This window comes from Neoarius graeffei, chromosome 20 (genome assembly GCF_027579695.1).
Source record: "Neoarius graeffei isolate fNeoGra1 chromosome 20, fNeoGra1.pri, whole genome shotgun sequence".
In the NCBI taxonomy this organism is placed as follows: domain Eukaryota; kingdom Metazoa; phylum Chordata; class Actinopteri; order Siluriformes; family Ariidae; genus Neoarius; species Neoarius graeffei.
The window spans coordinates 52,360,662-52,375,517 of NC_083588.1; the positions used below are offsets into that span (position 1 = coordinate 52,360,662).

Here is a 14,856-nt window from a genome sequence, read left to right on the forward strand (position 1 = left end):
CATGCCAAATATTGGCTCATTTGAAATTTCATGACAGCAACACATCTCAAAGTGGCTGGAAAAGTTAAAGGTACAAAAAAGGAACAGCTGGAGGACCAAATTGCATCATGGCTGCGTAGAAGAAGGGTCCGGGTACTGAACTGGCCAGCCTGCAGTCCAGATCTTTCACCCATAGAAAACATTTGGCGCATCATAAAACGAAAGACACAACAAAAAAGACCTAAGACAGTTGAGCAACTAGAATCCTACATTAGACAAGAATGGGTTAACATTCCTATCCCTAAACTTGAGCAACTTGTCTCCTCAGTCCCCAGATGTTTACAGACTGTTGTAAAGAGAAAAGGGGATGTCTCACAGTGGTAAACATGGCCTTGTCCCAACTTTTTTGAGATGTGGTGTTGTCATGAAATTTAAAATCACCTAGTTTTTCTCTTTTAAATGATACATTTTCTCAGTTTAAACATCTGATATGTCATCTATGTTCTAGTCTGAATAAAATATGGAATTTTGAAACTTCCACATCATTCCATTCCGTTTTTATTTACAATTTGTTCTTTGTCCCAACTTTTTTGGAATCGGGGTTGTAATAATAATTTTTATTTATTTTAAATATGGCTTTTGGTACATTTTGCCTTGGATTCCATACTTTAGCAATATCACTCAGCTGACCAGTTAATGCGATCTTAATTTTTGGTGCCTTTGCTGAAGAATTGTGCAGCTATAGCCCAAATGTTCCCATGATGATGAGAAAATGGTATTGATTTGTAGCAACACCGGGCTGTTCCCCAACAAAATAACCACAGCTTTTATTTAAAAAGTCAAAAGATTTCCTTTTGGTTACTGAGGTTAAAGTGTAAGTGTGTGCTATTCTGCAGCAGTCCTCTTCCTTTTCAGCACAGATAGACTCTTCCTCCATGACCTTTGCAAACTGAAAGACAATACATTTGATCTTAAACTCTCTCACATGCACACAGGCTTCATAACACCAGTAGAGTGTTGTGTTCATATTCATACTCAGTAAGCTGCTCCAGAAAGAACTGTAGGTGGCGCTGCCTGTAACCGCTCCCAGCTTGGCTGGGTTACGCCTCACTGTTTTCACGGAGAAGCCATCCAACCCGCTCACCTCCACCTCCACAAGGTGATAATCAGCCAGACTGAGGCGTGGCACGCAGGAAGAGGCGGGAGAGAGACAAGAACACAACACAGATTTGAGGGAGAGATTTACAGAAAAGGTTCTGGGTAAAATATATGACCATTATTTGTTCGATAATTTTACTTGTAGTTCCAAGGCACATGCATAGAAGTAAACTTCAGACAGCATTCTGGGTGTTTATTCCATGAATGAATAAGGGGTTTAGTGGACATCTGTTAAACTTTTTAATTTATTATTATTTTTATCTGTACATTGCTGAATGACTCACGCTGTATCTGACACGATCTCTCCAGTGACTCCACAGAAGCCCAGTTTTGATGCGGCGATGGCAGCGGCCGCCATGGTGTTCACGTTGTTGGGGGCGACGGGGCAGAGTTCAGCTACCGAGCCTTGAAAAATCACACGCCTCCCTTCTCCTTCTGACCAATCAGACAGCAGGTTTCCAGCCAGCCGGAAACAGGAGGGGTGTTTCGACATGCGAATGGATAGGGCCTGTATAGGGGAGTCAAACAAACACTGACATGAACAGGCAAACTGAGCAAATTTCACCAAGGGGGCAAATTTAAAGAAGACCTACCATCAAAAACGCACTTCAGTGCTTTTGGCTATATATCTGGAACCTAACATCTCACAAACTCTCTGAAATAAAACAACCCTGTCAATTTCTTTCGGGCTTCCTATTTCTGAAAACATCTGCTTCAACAAGATGATCAGATCTGGCTCCTCTTTCTACCTCTCAAGGGAAGCTCATGAGGATTAGACCACATCCCATTGGAGTATCTCCAGACCAATAGCTTCGATCTCATCTCATTATCTCTAGCCGCTTTATCCTGTTCTACAGGGTCGCAGGCAAGCTGGAGCCTATCCCAGCTGACTACGGGCGAGAGGCGGGGTACACCCTGGACAAGTCGCCAGGTCATCACAGGGCTGACACATAGACACAGACAACCATTCACACTCACATTCACACCTACGGTCAATTTAGAGTCACCAGTTAACCTAACCTGCATGTCTTTGGACTGTGGGGGAAACCGGAGCACCCGGAGGAAACCCACGCGGACACGGGGAGAACATGCAAACTCTGCACAGAAAGGCCCTCGCCGGCCCCGGGGCTCGAACCCAGACCTTCTTGCTGTGAGGCGACAGCGCCAACCACTACACCACCATGCCGCCCCAATAGCTTTGATAATTATTACATTATGATGAAGTACAGCTTTTTATACCTTTAGTGGCTGAATAAACACTCCATCAAAATGGAGTCAATTCTCAAAAAAAATTACTGGACCCATAAATTCTTCTTCTTCTTTCTGCTGTTCCTGTTAGAGGTCGCCACAGCAGATAATGTCCCTCCGTCTCCTCCTGTCCTCTGTATCTTTTTCTGTCACACTAACAGTCCTCATGTCCTCAGAATCTCATCTTTGCTCCTCTTTTCCTTCTACCTGGCAACTCCATCTCCAGCATTCTTTTCCCAATATACCCTGGATCTCTCCACTGTACATGTCCAAACTGTCTCAATCTTGCCTCTCTTACTTTGTCCCCAAGCCATCCAACATGTCCTGTCCCTCTAATGTACTCATTTCTCATCCTGTCCAACTTTGTCACTCCTGATGAGAATCTCAACATCTTCAGCTCTGCTACCTCCAGTTCATCCTCCTGTCTTTTTGTCAGCGGCACTGTCTCCAAACCGTACAACATCGCTGCTCTTACTATGGTCTTGGACACTTTCCGTCCCTTTCACTCTTGCTGGCAACCTTCTGTCCCAAATCTCTCCTGACCCTCTCCTCCATCCATTCCAACCTGCTTGCACTTTCTTCTTCACTTCTCTTCTGCACTTTCCATTACTTTGTACAGTTCACCCCAGATAGTTGAACTCCTCTGTTTTGACCACCTGAATTAAGTTTTGATGGAGTGCAGCTCTGACCGCAGGTTGGCCTAGGGGTTAGCGTGTCTGCCTCTTGATTGGGAGATTGCAAGTTCTACTCACAGTTGGGTCATACCAAAGACCATCATAAAAATACTGCTGTCCGGCAAGGCACGCTGTAATACAGATGTGAATGGGGAATCAAATTCTTGTGGTTACCAGAGGACTAGCCCCCCCCACTGTAACCCTAGCTACACGTATGCTATAGGTGAGAGGCTGAGGGCTATGGAAACGGAGATTGGCGCCACCACCACATGGTGTGGGAAGGACTTTGGAGTTCAGCTGCTTTTTTTTTTTAAACCAATGCATCTTTTAGCCTTTAAGACTTTAGTGTCTGTATTCCAAATAACTATATTTGTACGAGTGCACTAAATAGAGCATATTAACTGAGTCCATGGTCTTTTCAGGGACCTTGGTCTGATATTTTCCTGTAAAGACAAAGCAAGTGAGGTTAATAAGGAGTTTATTATAAGGCTTTTTTTTGTTATTTCTAAGATTAAAATAGACGGTCATTATAATGAGGTGTGAGGCTGTTTTCATCTCATCTCATTATCTCTAGCCGCTTTATCCTGTTCTACAGGGTCGCAGGCAAGCTGGAGCCTATCCCAGCTGACTACGGGCGAAAGGCGGGGTACACCCTGGACAAGTCGCCAGGTCATCACAGGGCTGACACATAGACACAGACAACCATTCACACTCACATTCACACCTACGGTCAATTTAGAGTCACCAGTTAACCTAACCTGCATGTCTTTGGACTGTGGGGGAAACCGGAGCACCCGGAGGAAACCCACGCGGACACGGGGAGAACATGCAAACTCCGCACAGAAAGGTCCTCACTGGCCTCGAACCCAGACCTTCTTGCTGTGAGGCGACAGTGCTAACCACTACACCACCGTGCTGCCCAGGCTGTTTTCAATCACATATTTGTAAAGTAGTTGAGTCATGCATGCAGAATAAACGGCTAGCGGTTTCAAAACTGAATTTCTGTTAGTGGTTAGTGGTTTCTGAATACTCTTCATTGCTCATTTCTTGAACAACTCTGTGACTCTTTTTTTTGTCTTCTGTTTTGGCCATTTTTGATTTTGTTTTCAAATTAAGCTTTTTTGTTCTTGTTGTTTGTTTTTTGCAACATTGAAAGCCGGCACCTTGGAAAGAAAGTCCATAATCGCCCACGGGTATTACGGGAAAATACTGCCTGCCAAGGAATCAATCAGAGTGCACGATTTTACCAGAAGTAACTCATGCCATATAATAAAAGCCATTATTTCATACGTTTTGTAGTGCATTAGTATATTAAGCATGGTGCAATTTGGAGCTCAGCCAGTGAATGAGAGAGAAAGCTTCACTCTGATTGGCTAACATCCAATTCTGTCATCCACACCCATGGATTCCATTAACCAGTCAGACTGAAGCTACAGTGGTGCTTGAAAGTTTGTGAACCCTTTAGAATTTTCTATATTTCTGCATAAATATGACCTAAAACATCAGATTTTCACACAAGTCCTAAAAGTAGATCAAGAGAACCCAGTTAAACAAATGAGACAAAAATATTATACTCGGTCATTTATTTATTCAGGAAAATTATCCAATATTACATATCTGTGAGTGGCAAAAGTATGTGAACCGCTAGGATTAGCAGTTAATTTGAAGGTGAAATTAGAGTCAGGTGTTTTCAATCAGTGGGATGACAATCAGGTGTGAGTGGGCACCCTGTTTTATTTAAAGAACAGGGATCTATCAAAGTCTGATCTTCACAACACATGTTTGTGGAAGTGTATCATGGCACGAACAAAGGAGCTTTCTGAGGACCTCAGAAAAAGCGTTGTTGATGCTCATCAGGCTGGAAAAGGTTCCAAAACCATCTCTAAAGAGTTTGGACTCCACCAATCCACAGTCAGACAGATTGTGTACAAACGGAGGAAATTCAAGACCATTATTACCCTCACCAGGAGTGGTCAACCAACAAAGATCACTCCAAGAGCAAGGCGTGTAATAGTCGGCGAGGTCACAAAGGATCCCAGGGTAATTTCTAAGCAACTGAAGGCCTCTCTCACATTGGCTAATGTTAATGTTCATGAGTTCACCATCAGGAGAACACTAAACAGCAATGGTGTGCATGGCAGGGTTGCAAGGAGAAAGCCACTGCTCTCTACAAAGAACATTGCTGCTCTTCTGCAGTTTGCTAAAGATCACGTGGACAAGCCAGAAGGCTTTTGGAAAAATGTTTTGTGGATAGATGAGACCAAAATAGAACTTTTTGGTTTAAATGAGAAGCTTTATGTTTGGAGAAAGGAAAACACTGCGTTCCAGCATAAGAACCTTATCCCATCTGTGAAACATGGTGGTGGTAGTATCATGATTTGGGCCTGTTTTGCTGCATCTGGGCCAGGACGGCTTGCCATCATTGATGGAACAATGAATTCTGAATTATACCAGCGAATTCTAAAGGAAAATGTCAGGACATCTGTCCATGAACTGAATCTCAAGAGAAGGTGGGTCATGCAGCAAGACAACGACCCTAAGCACACAAGTCATTCTACCAAAGAATGGTTAAAGAAGAATAAAGTTAATGTTTTGGAATGGCCAAGTCAACGTCCTGACCTTAATCCAATGGAAATGTTGTGGAAGGACCTGAAGCGAGCAGTTCATGTGAGGAAACCCAGCAACATCCCAGAGTTGAAGCTGTTCTGTACGGAGGAATGGGCCAAAATTCCACCAAGCCGGTGTGCAGGACTGATCAACAGTTACCGGAAACGTTTAATTGCAGTTATTGCTGCACAAGGGGGTCACACCAGATACTGAAAGCAAAGGTTCACATACTTTTGCCACTCACAGATATGTAATATTGGATAATTTTCCTCAATAAATAAATAACCAAGTATAATATTTTTGTCTCATTTGTTTAACTGGGTTCTCTTTATCTACTTTTAGGACTTGTGTGAAAATCTGATGATGTTTTAGGTCATATTTATGCAGAAATATAGAAAATTCTTAAGGGTTCACAAACTTTCAAGCACCACTGTATTTACATATTTAAATTTGAAAGCACACACCCAAAATTTAAAGGTACACCCCAAAAATCAGCTTGTTTTATCCTGAAAGGTTATTATACCATGCTATAACGGCATGAAAAAATGAACCAATGTGTTTTTTCAATAAAAAAATAACCTGCAAAGTTTCCAAAAGCATCTCAGCAAATGATATCAAATAAATGAAAAAAGTATGTCATGGGACCTTTAATGCCTTAGGTAGGTGCTGCTGTAAAACTAAAGTTTTCAGTTCTGTATTTAAACACCTCTATGAAATTGCAGTTTGCAGTGAATTAATCATTCAGTGTCCTGAATTATATTCTGAGTCACAGATTGATATTCAATACAAAAGAGTTCTGGGTCAAAATGTAGAAAAGTCCAAGGACTGAGGTGAATATGTACTTATGTAGTAACATTTATATGAAGTAAAAGTCTCCTTACTTTTAATAATCCACTGTCGTTCAGTCTCTGTATATCCTGCCCGCCCCATAATGCACCACTTGGCACATAGAGTGTGTGTCCATGCTGCTTGGCTGTGAGTCGGAGTTCCTCATTTAGCTGAGAATCCGAGAGAGCTGAGGGACTGCCCACCTGCAGATTAAAAAAAAAAATTCTGATTAACTGTACATCTCTCTAATTTAGTTATCATACCAAGAATAAAGCAACATGACACCATTACCAGGAAGTGTGCGTGTGATAAGAATCGCCCTCCAAAATCTTTCACGATCTGTGGATGGCACACCTCCACTATCACATCAGCATTTCTGGAAAACACAAGTGTCAGATCCAAATGAGAAATATTGTCCTATTCTCAGAATCAGAAGACTCGAAAAGCACAACAGAATGTATTCATTCATGAATCGAGGAATGTGTGTGCATGCATACTTGTGTGTAAACTCCGAGAGCTCGGTCAGTATGAGATCATTAGGGACTGATCCATTAAGTTTGTTTGCATTCCTATTCCAAACAAAAGCCAAACTCAGTCCAACTTCGAGACCTTCCTTCTGTATGCGATCCACCAGGAATTGACCTGTACAACACACAGCGGGGAGGAATAATGATGTAATGACTGTGAAGATTCTCAGTCATCCAGGCCGTAGTAAACTGTGGGTGGTAAAAGAGAGCAACTGGACTTGCTTGAAGATTCTTGAAGACGTTTCACCTCTCATCCGAAAGGCTTCTTCAGTTCTGTCTGACTAATAGGGAGTATCAGGGATTTATCCTCTCATGGATGAAAAGCAATCCTAAGGTGTCGTTGAGTCATCCTGTTGGTGTGGGTCACTGGGGGCTGGGTGTGAACGGCCTAGAGAGTTGTTGGGGTGATCAATGGATTGTTAGTTCTCTCTGTCCTCCTGTGAGTCACTGAAAACAGCCGGGTTTTGGTGTGCATTCAGTTGTCTGGGAAGTGTGCCAAGGACTGCATTGTAGGTGGCTGATAAATGATGTCTTACATTTGTTTACATCCGCGAAGAAAACGAGACAGATACGGTCTAATGTAAACGTATGTAAACAAGTTTACATTAGACCGTATCTGTCTCGTTTTCTTCGCGGATGCACTGTCCGTTTACATTAAACCGCCTGGAAACACCGGGAAACGGGAATCCGCCAGCGTCCACGTATTCAATCTAGATCATATCTGGTCCGGTGCTGTGTAAATATTGAGATACGCGGATACGCTGTGCTGAGCTCTAGCTGGCGTCTCATTGGACAACGTCACTGTGACATCCACCTTCCTGATTCGCTGGCGTTGGTCATGTGACGCGACTGCTGAAAAACGGCGCGGACTTCCGCCTTGCATCACCTTTCATTAAAGAGTATAAAAGTATGAAAATACTGCAAATACTGATGCAAATACTGCCCATTGTGTAGTTATGATTGTCTTTAGGCTTGCCATCCTTCCACTTGCAAGTGGTAAGTGACGCGCATACCCGATATGCACTGAGAGCACACACACAGCGGCTCAGTCCCGAATTACTGCTCGTGCACTTCACTCGCGCACTCTGTGAGCTGCGCAGGGCCGGAGTGCGCACCCTCCAGAGGGCACTCGCTGTCCAGGGCGGAGTGATTTGGAGCGCAGGATGCCTGCAGAGCCGAGCGTATCCGTGTATTGGCGTTGCTGTGTGCAGGCGAATCGTGTATTGGTGTTGCTGTGTGCATGTTAATCGTTTTAAAAACGTTAATCTGATGATCCGCTGATACGGTCTAATGTAAAGCCCACCTTAGACCACCACCTCTGTTTAGTGATGGCCGTTCCAGGTTGACAAAAATGGCTTCTTTAACTCCTCGCTCATACCAACGATCCACTCTGGCCAAAATGCGTACATTGCAATCCTGAAATGAGTGTCCTTTGTTGTCAAGATGAAGCTAGACAGCAGAGTCCTGGCCTGAGGAACTGGCTCTCCTGTGTTGAGCCATGCGCCTGTGAAGCAGTTGTTTTGTTTCCCCAGTATACGAGTCCATGCATTCCTCACTGCATTGAATTGCATACACTACGTTGTCCTGTTTGTGTCTGGCTATTCTGTCCTTAGGGTGGACCAGTTTCTGCTTCAGGGTGTTACTGGGTCTGAAATGTACCAGAATGTTGTGTTTGTAGAAGATCCTCCTGAGTTTCTCAGATAGACCAGAAATGTAGGGAATGACAATGTTCTTGCATTTGTTCCTGTTATCCTCCTTGTCCATTATGTTCCTTTTTCTGCTCTTGAAGAAAGCCCAGTTGGGATACCTGCAGTTCTGAAGTGCTTTCTTGATGTGATTCTGCTCCTTCTCTTTTCCCTCTACTGTTGTAGGAATGTTCTGAGCCCTGTGTTGCAAGGTCCTAATGACCCCCAATTTGTGTTCCAGTGGGTGGTGTGAGTCGAAAAGTAGGTACTGGTCTGTGTGTGTGGGTTTCCGGTAGACCTCGATGCTAAAGCTTCTGTCTTGTCTAATGTGTACATCACAATCCAAGAAGGCTAGATTATTCCCACTGACGTCCTCCCAAGTGAAATTGATGTTGATATCAACTGCATTGATATTTCTAAGCACATCGACTGAATGCACACCAAAACCCAGCTGTTTTCAGTGACTCACAGGAGAACAGAGAGAACCAACAATCCATTGATCACCCCAATGACTCCATAAGCCGTTCACATCCAGCCCCCAGTGACCCACACCAACAGGATAACTCAACGACACCTTAGGATTGTTTTTCATCCATGAGAGGATAAATTCCTGATACTCTCTATTAGTCAGACAGAACTGAAGAAGCCTTTCGGATAAATGGTGAAAAGTCTTCAAGAATCTTCAAGCAAGTCCAGTTGCTCTCTTTTACCACCCACAATGATGTAATGAGTCCTTCTAATGTGGGCAGCACGGTGGTGAAGTGGTTAGCACTGTCGCCTCACAGCAAGAAGGTCCTGGGTTCGAGCCCAGTGGCCGACAAGGGCCTTTCTGTGTGGAGTTTGCATGGTGTCTGCGTGGGTTTCCTCCGAGTGCTCCGGTTTCCCCCACAGTCCAAAGGCATGGAGGTTAGGTTAACTGGTGGCTCTAAATTGACCGTAGGTGTGAATGGTTGTTTGTGTCTATGTCTCAGCCCTGTGATGACCTGGCGACTTGTCCAGGGTGTACCCTGCCTCTCGCCCATAGTCAGCTGGGATAGGCTTCAGCTTGCCTGCGACCCTGTAGGACAGGATAAGTGGCTACAGATAATGGATGGAGTCCTTCTAACATTGCTCTGAAACTGTGGTATGTAAGAAACAGTTTTAAAATCCAGGTTAAAATACACTGATCAGCCATAAAATTAAAAACACTGACAGGTAAAGATAATTAATTTGATTATCTCATTACGATGGTACCTGTTAAGGGGTGGGATATATTAAGCAGCAAGAGAACAATCAGTTCTTGAAGCTGATGTGTTGGAAGCAGGAAAAATGGGCAAGTGTAAGTGAGTGACTTCAACAAGGGCCAAATTGTGATGGCTGGATGACTGGGTCTGAGCATCTCCAAAATGGCACATCTTGTAGGGTGTTCCCAGTATGCAGTGGTTAGTACCGAACAAAAGTGCTCCAAGGAAGGACAACCAGTGAACTGGCGACGGGGTCATGGGTGTCAAAGGCTCATTGATTCGCATGGGGTACGAAGGCTAGCCCATATGGTCCAATCCCATAGACGAGCTACTGTAGCACAAACTGCTGAAAAAGTTAATGCTGGGTAAAATGGAAACGTGTCAGCATTGACTTTTTCAGCAGTTTGTGCTACAGTAGCTCTTCTCTGGGATTGGACCATATGGGCTTGTCTTCGTGCCCCATGTGAATCGATGAGCCTTTGACACCCATGACCCTGTCGCTGGTTCGGTACTAACCACTGCATACTGGGAACCCCCCCATAAGACGTACCATTTTGGAGATGCTCAGACACAGTCATCTAGCCATCACCATTTGGCCCTTGTTAAAGTCACTCAGATCCTTACACTTGCCCATTTTTCCTGCTTCCAACACATCGACTTCAAGAACTGACTGTTCTCTTGCTGCTTAATAGATCCCACCCCTTGATAGGTGCCATTGTAACAACATAATCAATGTCATTCATTTTACCTGTCAGTGTTTTTAATTTTATAGCTAATGGGTGTATACTGTATATTTGACCCTATCTTTGGTTCTTGGGACTTTTTTCGTGGCTTTTTTTTTTTGCTCCATGTGTCTGTTTGGGTTTCCTTCAGGTTCTCAGGTTTCTTCCCAACTCCCAAAATGCTGATAGGTGGAGTACTGACGTTTAAATTGCCTTTATGTCTGAGTGAAAGAGTGTGGATGGAGCCCTGAGACGGACCAGCATCCTGTCTGGGGTGTACAGGCTCCAGAGCCACGATGACCCTAGAGCAGTTACTGAAGATGAATGAATGAATGAATTGTAGTAATTTGTGGTGACTGTACTTTGGTTCTTTAACATGTTTACTTTTGAGCTTCCAAACTTCTAAACCTCCTAAACTGTACAAATAAATAAAGCTAATAACTGAAAATACAGCATCTTGGAAATGAAATATTGCATTTGTTGGACTGAGGGTTTTGAATCAGATACAAAAATACTTATGATGTCACCTTGGAAATTTTGTAATTGTAATTTACAGTCAAAGCAAAGTTTTCAGATACGTCATCATATTCCAAGAACAAATGAATTCATAAGCGTCGTGAAAATGATGATCAGTATTAGCTAGTTAGGTCAAAGAGGGGCCAGATGGATTGGAATTCAAAATAATGAAGTTAAACATGAGTAAATTCTTTCTTACTTGCTTATTTACTTACGGCAGTACACAAACGGGCCTGAGAACTTACAGTGGACCAGAAATTTAAGCTAGATTGCTAATACGGGATCCGAGGCAGAACTCGTACAACAAATAGTGTGTGTGCGAGCAAAGTAATGTTAGCTGAAGGACAAAGTTTTACCCCGAAATATGGCTTCAGAAGATATCTGAATATCCTCATCAGCTCATAAGCAGAGAAGATAATTGCATCCAGGAGGTTTAAATATTTTTTTAAACTAATGTGTATACTCATGTTAATACTCGTGTCTTATTTTATGAACCAATGGTTCCCAATATTTTTTTTCAGTCAAGCCCCCACTTTATTAATCAATAAAGGCGTAAAGGTAGGGGTACCTAGGGTGCAAATAACTTCTACCCAGATTTGCTTCATTACAATTATTAATGAAGTTATGGACTAATTAAGCCTTAATGAGCAGTTCAACCAAAATCACTTCTCGGTCAATCCCTCGCTGTTTTGGATTCTTTCTGGCAAATAGGTCGGTATTCCTAGGGTGGATATAGCTTCTATATATAGCTTGTATATAGCTTGCAACATTTATTGTGCAAGATGGCCCATTTTAGATTGTTCCTTCTGGACTAGATGGGGCCGGAGTGAGCTACACCGTCATTGGCAGGCTCGGTTTATATATATACAGTGCCCTCCACAATTATTGGCACCCCTGGTTAAGATGTGTTAAAAGCCTTAAAATAAATTCAATTTTTATTGCAGAAGCATAATCTCACACTGAAAATTGAAGAAAAATTTAACCCTTAACTCAAGTGAATTAAGATAAAAAAATCCCTGACCTAAGAAATAATTATTTTTCATAAAATCACCTGTTCCACAATTATTGGCACCAATAACAATTCCTAGAAAATAAATGTAATTGAAGCACTTCTGTCATTTCTACTGTAGTTTCTAAAGTTGATCAGAGTATCTAGGAACCTTTAATTAGTAATTCATCACATCCTGTTTCCCTGGGGTATAAATATGATGTGACACAGAGGCCTATTTCTCTTATCCACTCTTCAACATGGGAAAGACAAGAGAACACACCATTCAAGTAAGGCAGATGTGTGTCGACCCTCATAAGTCGCTCACCTACACCTGCCCATATCTACAGTCAGAGGAATCATCAAGAAGTTTAAAACAACTGGAACAGTGGCAAACAAGCCTGGACAAGGATGCAAGTTTATCTTGCCACCACGCACAGTGAGGAGGATGGTAAGAGAAGTAAAAAGTTCTCCAAAGCTCACTGTTAGAGAATTGCATCAAAGAGTAGCATCTTGGGGTCACAAAGTCTCCATAACAACCATCAGGTGCTATCTACATGCCAACAAGCTGTTTGGGAGGCATGCACGGATAAAGGCTTTTCTCACTTACAAGCATAAACGTAAACGTCTGGAGTTCGCTAAGCGGTACTGGGACTTCAACTGGGACTGTGTGCTTTGGTCAGATGAGACCAAGATAGAGCTTTTTGGCAACAAACACTCTAATACATCACAAAAGATGAATATGTGGAAAAACACCTCATGCCCACTGTGAAGTATGGGGGAGGATCGGTGATGCTGTGGGCCTGTTTCTCTTCCAAAGGCCTCAGGAACCTTGTTAGGGTGCATGGCATCATGAACTCTTTGAAATACCAGGACATTTTAAATCAAAATCTGGTGGCCTCTGCCCGAAAGCTGAAGACGGGTCATTACTGGGTCTTTCAGCAAGATAATGACCCTAAACATGTGGCCAAATCTACACAAAAATGGTTCACCAGACACAAAATCAAGCTCCTCCCATGGCCATCTCAGTCCCCACACCTCAACCCAATTGAAAACCTGTGGGGTGAGCTGAAGAGGAGAGTGCATAGGAGAGGAACCAGGACTCTGGATGATTTAGAGAGATTGTGCAAAGAAGAATGGTCGAAGATCCCTCTCTCTGTATTCTCCCATCTTGTGATGTTGTAGGAGAATATCAAGTGCTGTCTTGTTGGCAAAAGGGAGTTGTACAAAGTATTAACATCAGGGGTGCCAATAATTGTGGCACACATGATATCATCTCATCTCATTATCTCTAGCCGCTTTATCCTGTTTTACAGGGTCGCAGGCAAGCTGGAGCCTATCCCAGCTGACTACGGGCGAAAGGTGGGGTACACCCTGGACAAGTCGCCAGGTCATCACAGGGCCGACACATAGACACAGACAACCATTCACACTCACATTCACACCTACGGTCAATTTAGAGTCACCAGTTAACCTAACCTGCATGTCTTTGGACTGTTGGGGAAACCGGAGCACCCGGAGGAAACCCACGCAGACACGGGGAGAACATGCAAACTCCACACAGAAGGGCCCTCGCCGGCCACGGGGCTCGAACCCGGACCTTCTTGCTGTGAGGCGCCAGTGCTAACCACTACACCACCGTGCTGCCCACATGATTTCATGTAAAAGAATTATTTCTTAATGTGGGATTTTTTTCCCACTGAATAAATGCACTTGAATTAAAGGTTGGATTTTTCTCTTTTTTTGCATTGTTGTCCTATATTATTAAAAAAAAATGAATTTATTAGAAGCCTAAGAACATATCTTAATGAGGGGTGCCAATAATTGTGGAGGGAGCTGTATATATATATATATATATATATATATATATATATAATGTGTATATATATGTGTGTGTGTGTGTGTGTGTATAAACAATTCTAGCTTTTGTTTTTCAGTGCACCTGCCCTGCACTACTTTACACCTTGCGAACCGTGGAGCCAAGCAATCCTTCAAATGTCATTTTTATTTTACAAATGCTAAATAAGGCATGACTAAAGAGCTCTACGGCTCATATCCTGTATATTGTCCCAGGTGTTTCTACAATGATAAAGGAATCACATTTAGAAGTGTGTGTATTTGCTACAGGTTCAATTGTAGCATGTTTACGAAAGACTCACCTAAATGTCCATATCCCACAATTCCGACTCTTACTGGTGATGATCCGTCAGTCATGTCTGTACAGAAACAAAAGAATAATGACATGATGCAAACATTTCTGGTGTATGTGATGTCTATTGTGGCTCACGGCGTAGTTTTGGACACTGCTCATGTCTTTGTTGCACTGTGTACAGAACTCTGTACTGTACATTGTAGGAATACAATGAAATCAGAAGACATGAAGTTTATCTACGAGTGGTGAATATATTCACGAGTGAGCGTAGCAAATGCACCACTGTGTAATGTTCTTTATATTATATGGACACATTCACAAAAAAATACGCAAGTTAATCCAAAGGATTTTAATTTTGAACCGGTTCACCATTTTGACAATGCATGTGTAGTCAGTGGGAAAACACTGGGAGTGACATCATCGGAATGAAATATCAGGAATTATGATACATACAGGACGCTTTTTCGATGGAATAAAAACGTGTTCTATTCCCGTCTAGCAGGTTTCATTCATTTGGTTCAATAGCATGCAATATTGTTAGCATATCGC

General features: G+C 42.8%; 1 protein-coding gene across 1 annotated transcript; it reads right to left on the minus strand.

Annotated features, from left to right (window-relative positions):
- Positions 1-762: 762 nt before the first annotated feature.
- aspdh (aspartate dehydrogenase domain containing) lies at positions 763-14,369 on the minus strand. Its single transcript, XM_060902664.1, has 7 exons — positions 14,315-14,369; positions 6,992-7,136; positions 6,786-6,870; positions 6,548-6,697; positions 1,422-1,645; positions 1,015-1,154; positions 763-928 (listed from the first exon to the last, which is right to left on the minus strand). The coding sequence occupies exons 1-7, from the start codon at positions 14,367-14,369 to the stop codon at positions 891-893; spliced, it is 837 nt and encodes a 278-aa protein (XP_060758647.1). The 3' UTR covers positions 763-890.
- Positions 14,370-14,856: the final 487 nt, after the last annotated feature.

Bases quoted from the DNA above. Each gene is read 5' to 3' on its own strand.
- aspdh (XM_060902664.1), bottom strand. From the start codon at position 14,369: ATGACTGACGGATCATCACCAGTAAGAGTCGGAATTGTGGGATATGGA. The intron at 6,871-6,991 runs GTATGCATGCAC...TGTGTTTTCCAG, and splicing joins CTCTCGGAGTTTACACACAA to AAATGCTGATGTGATAGTGG. The intron at 1,155-1,421 runs GTGAGTCATTCA...GCCACGCCTCAG, and splicing joins GAGATCGTGTCAGATACAGC to TCTGGCTGATTATCACCTTG.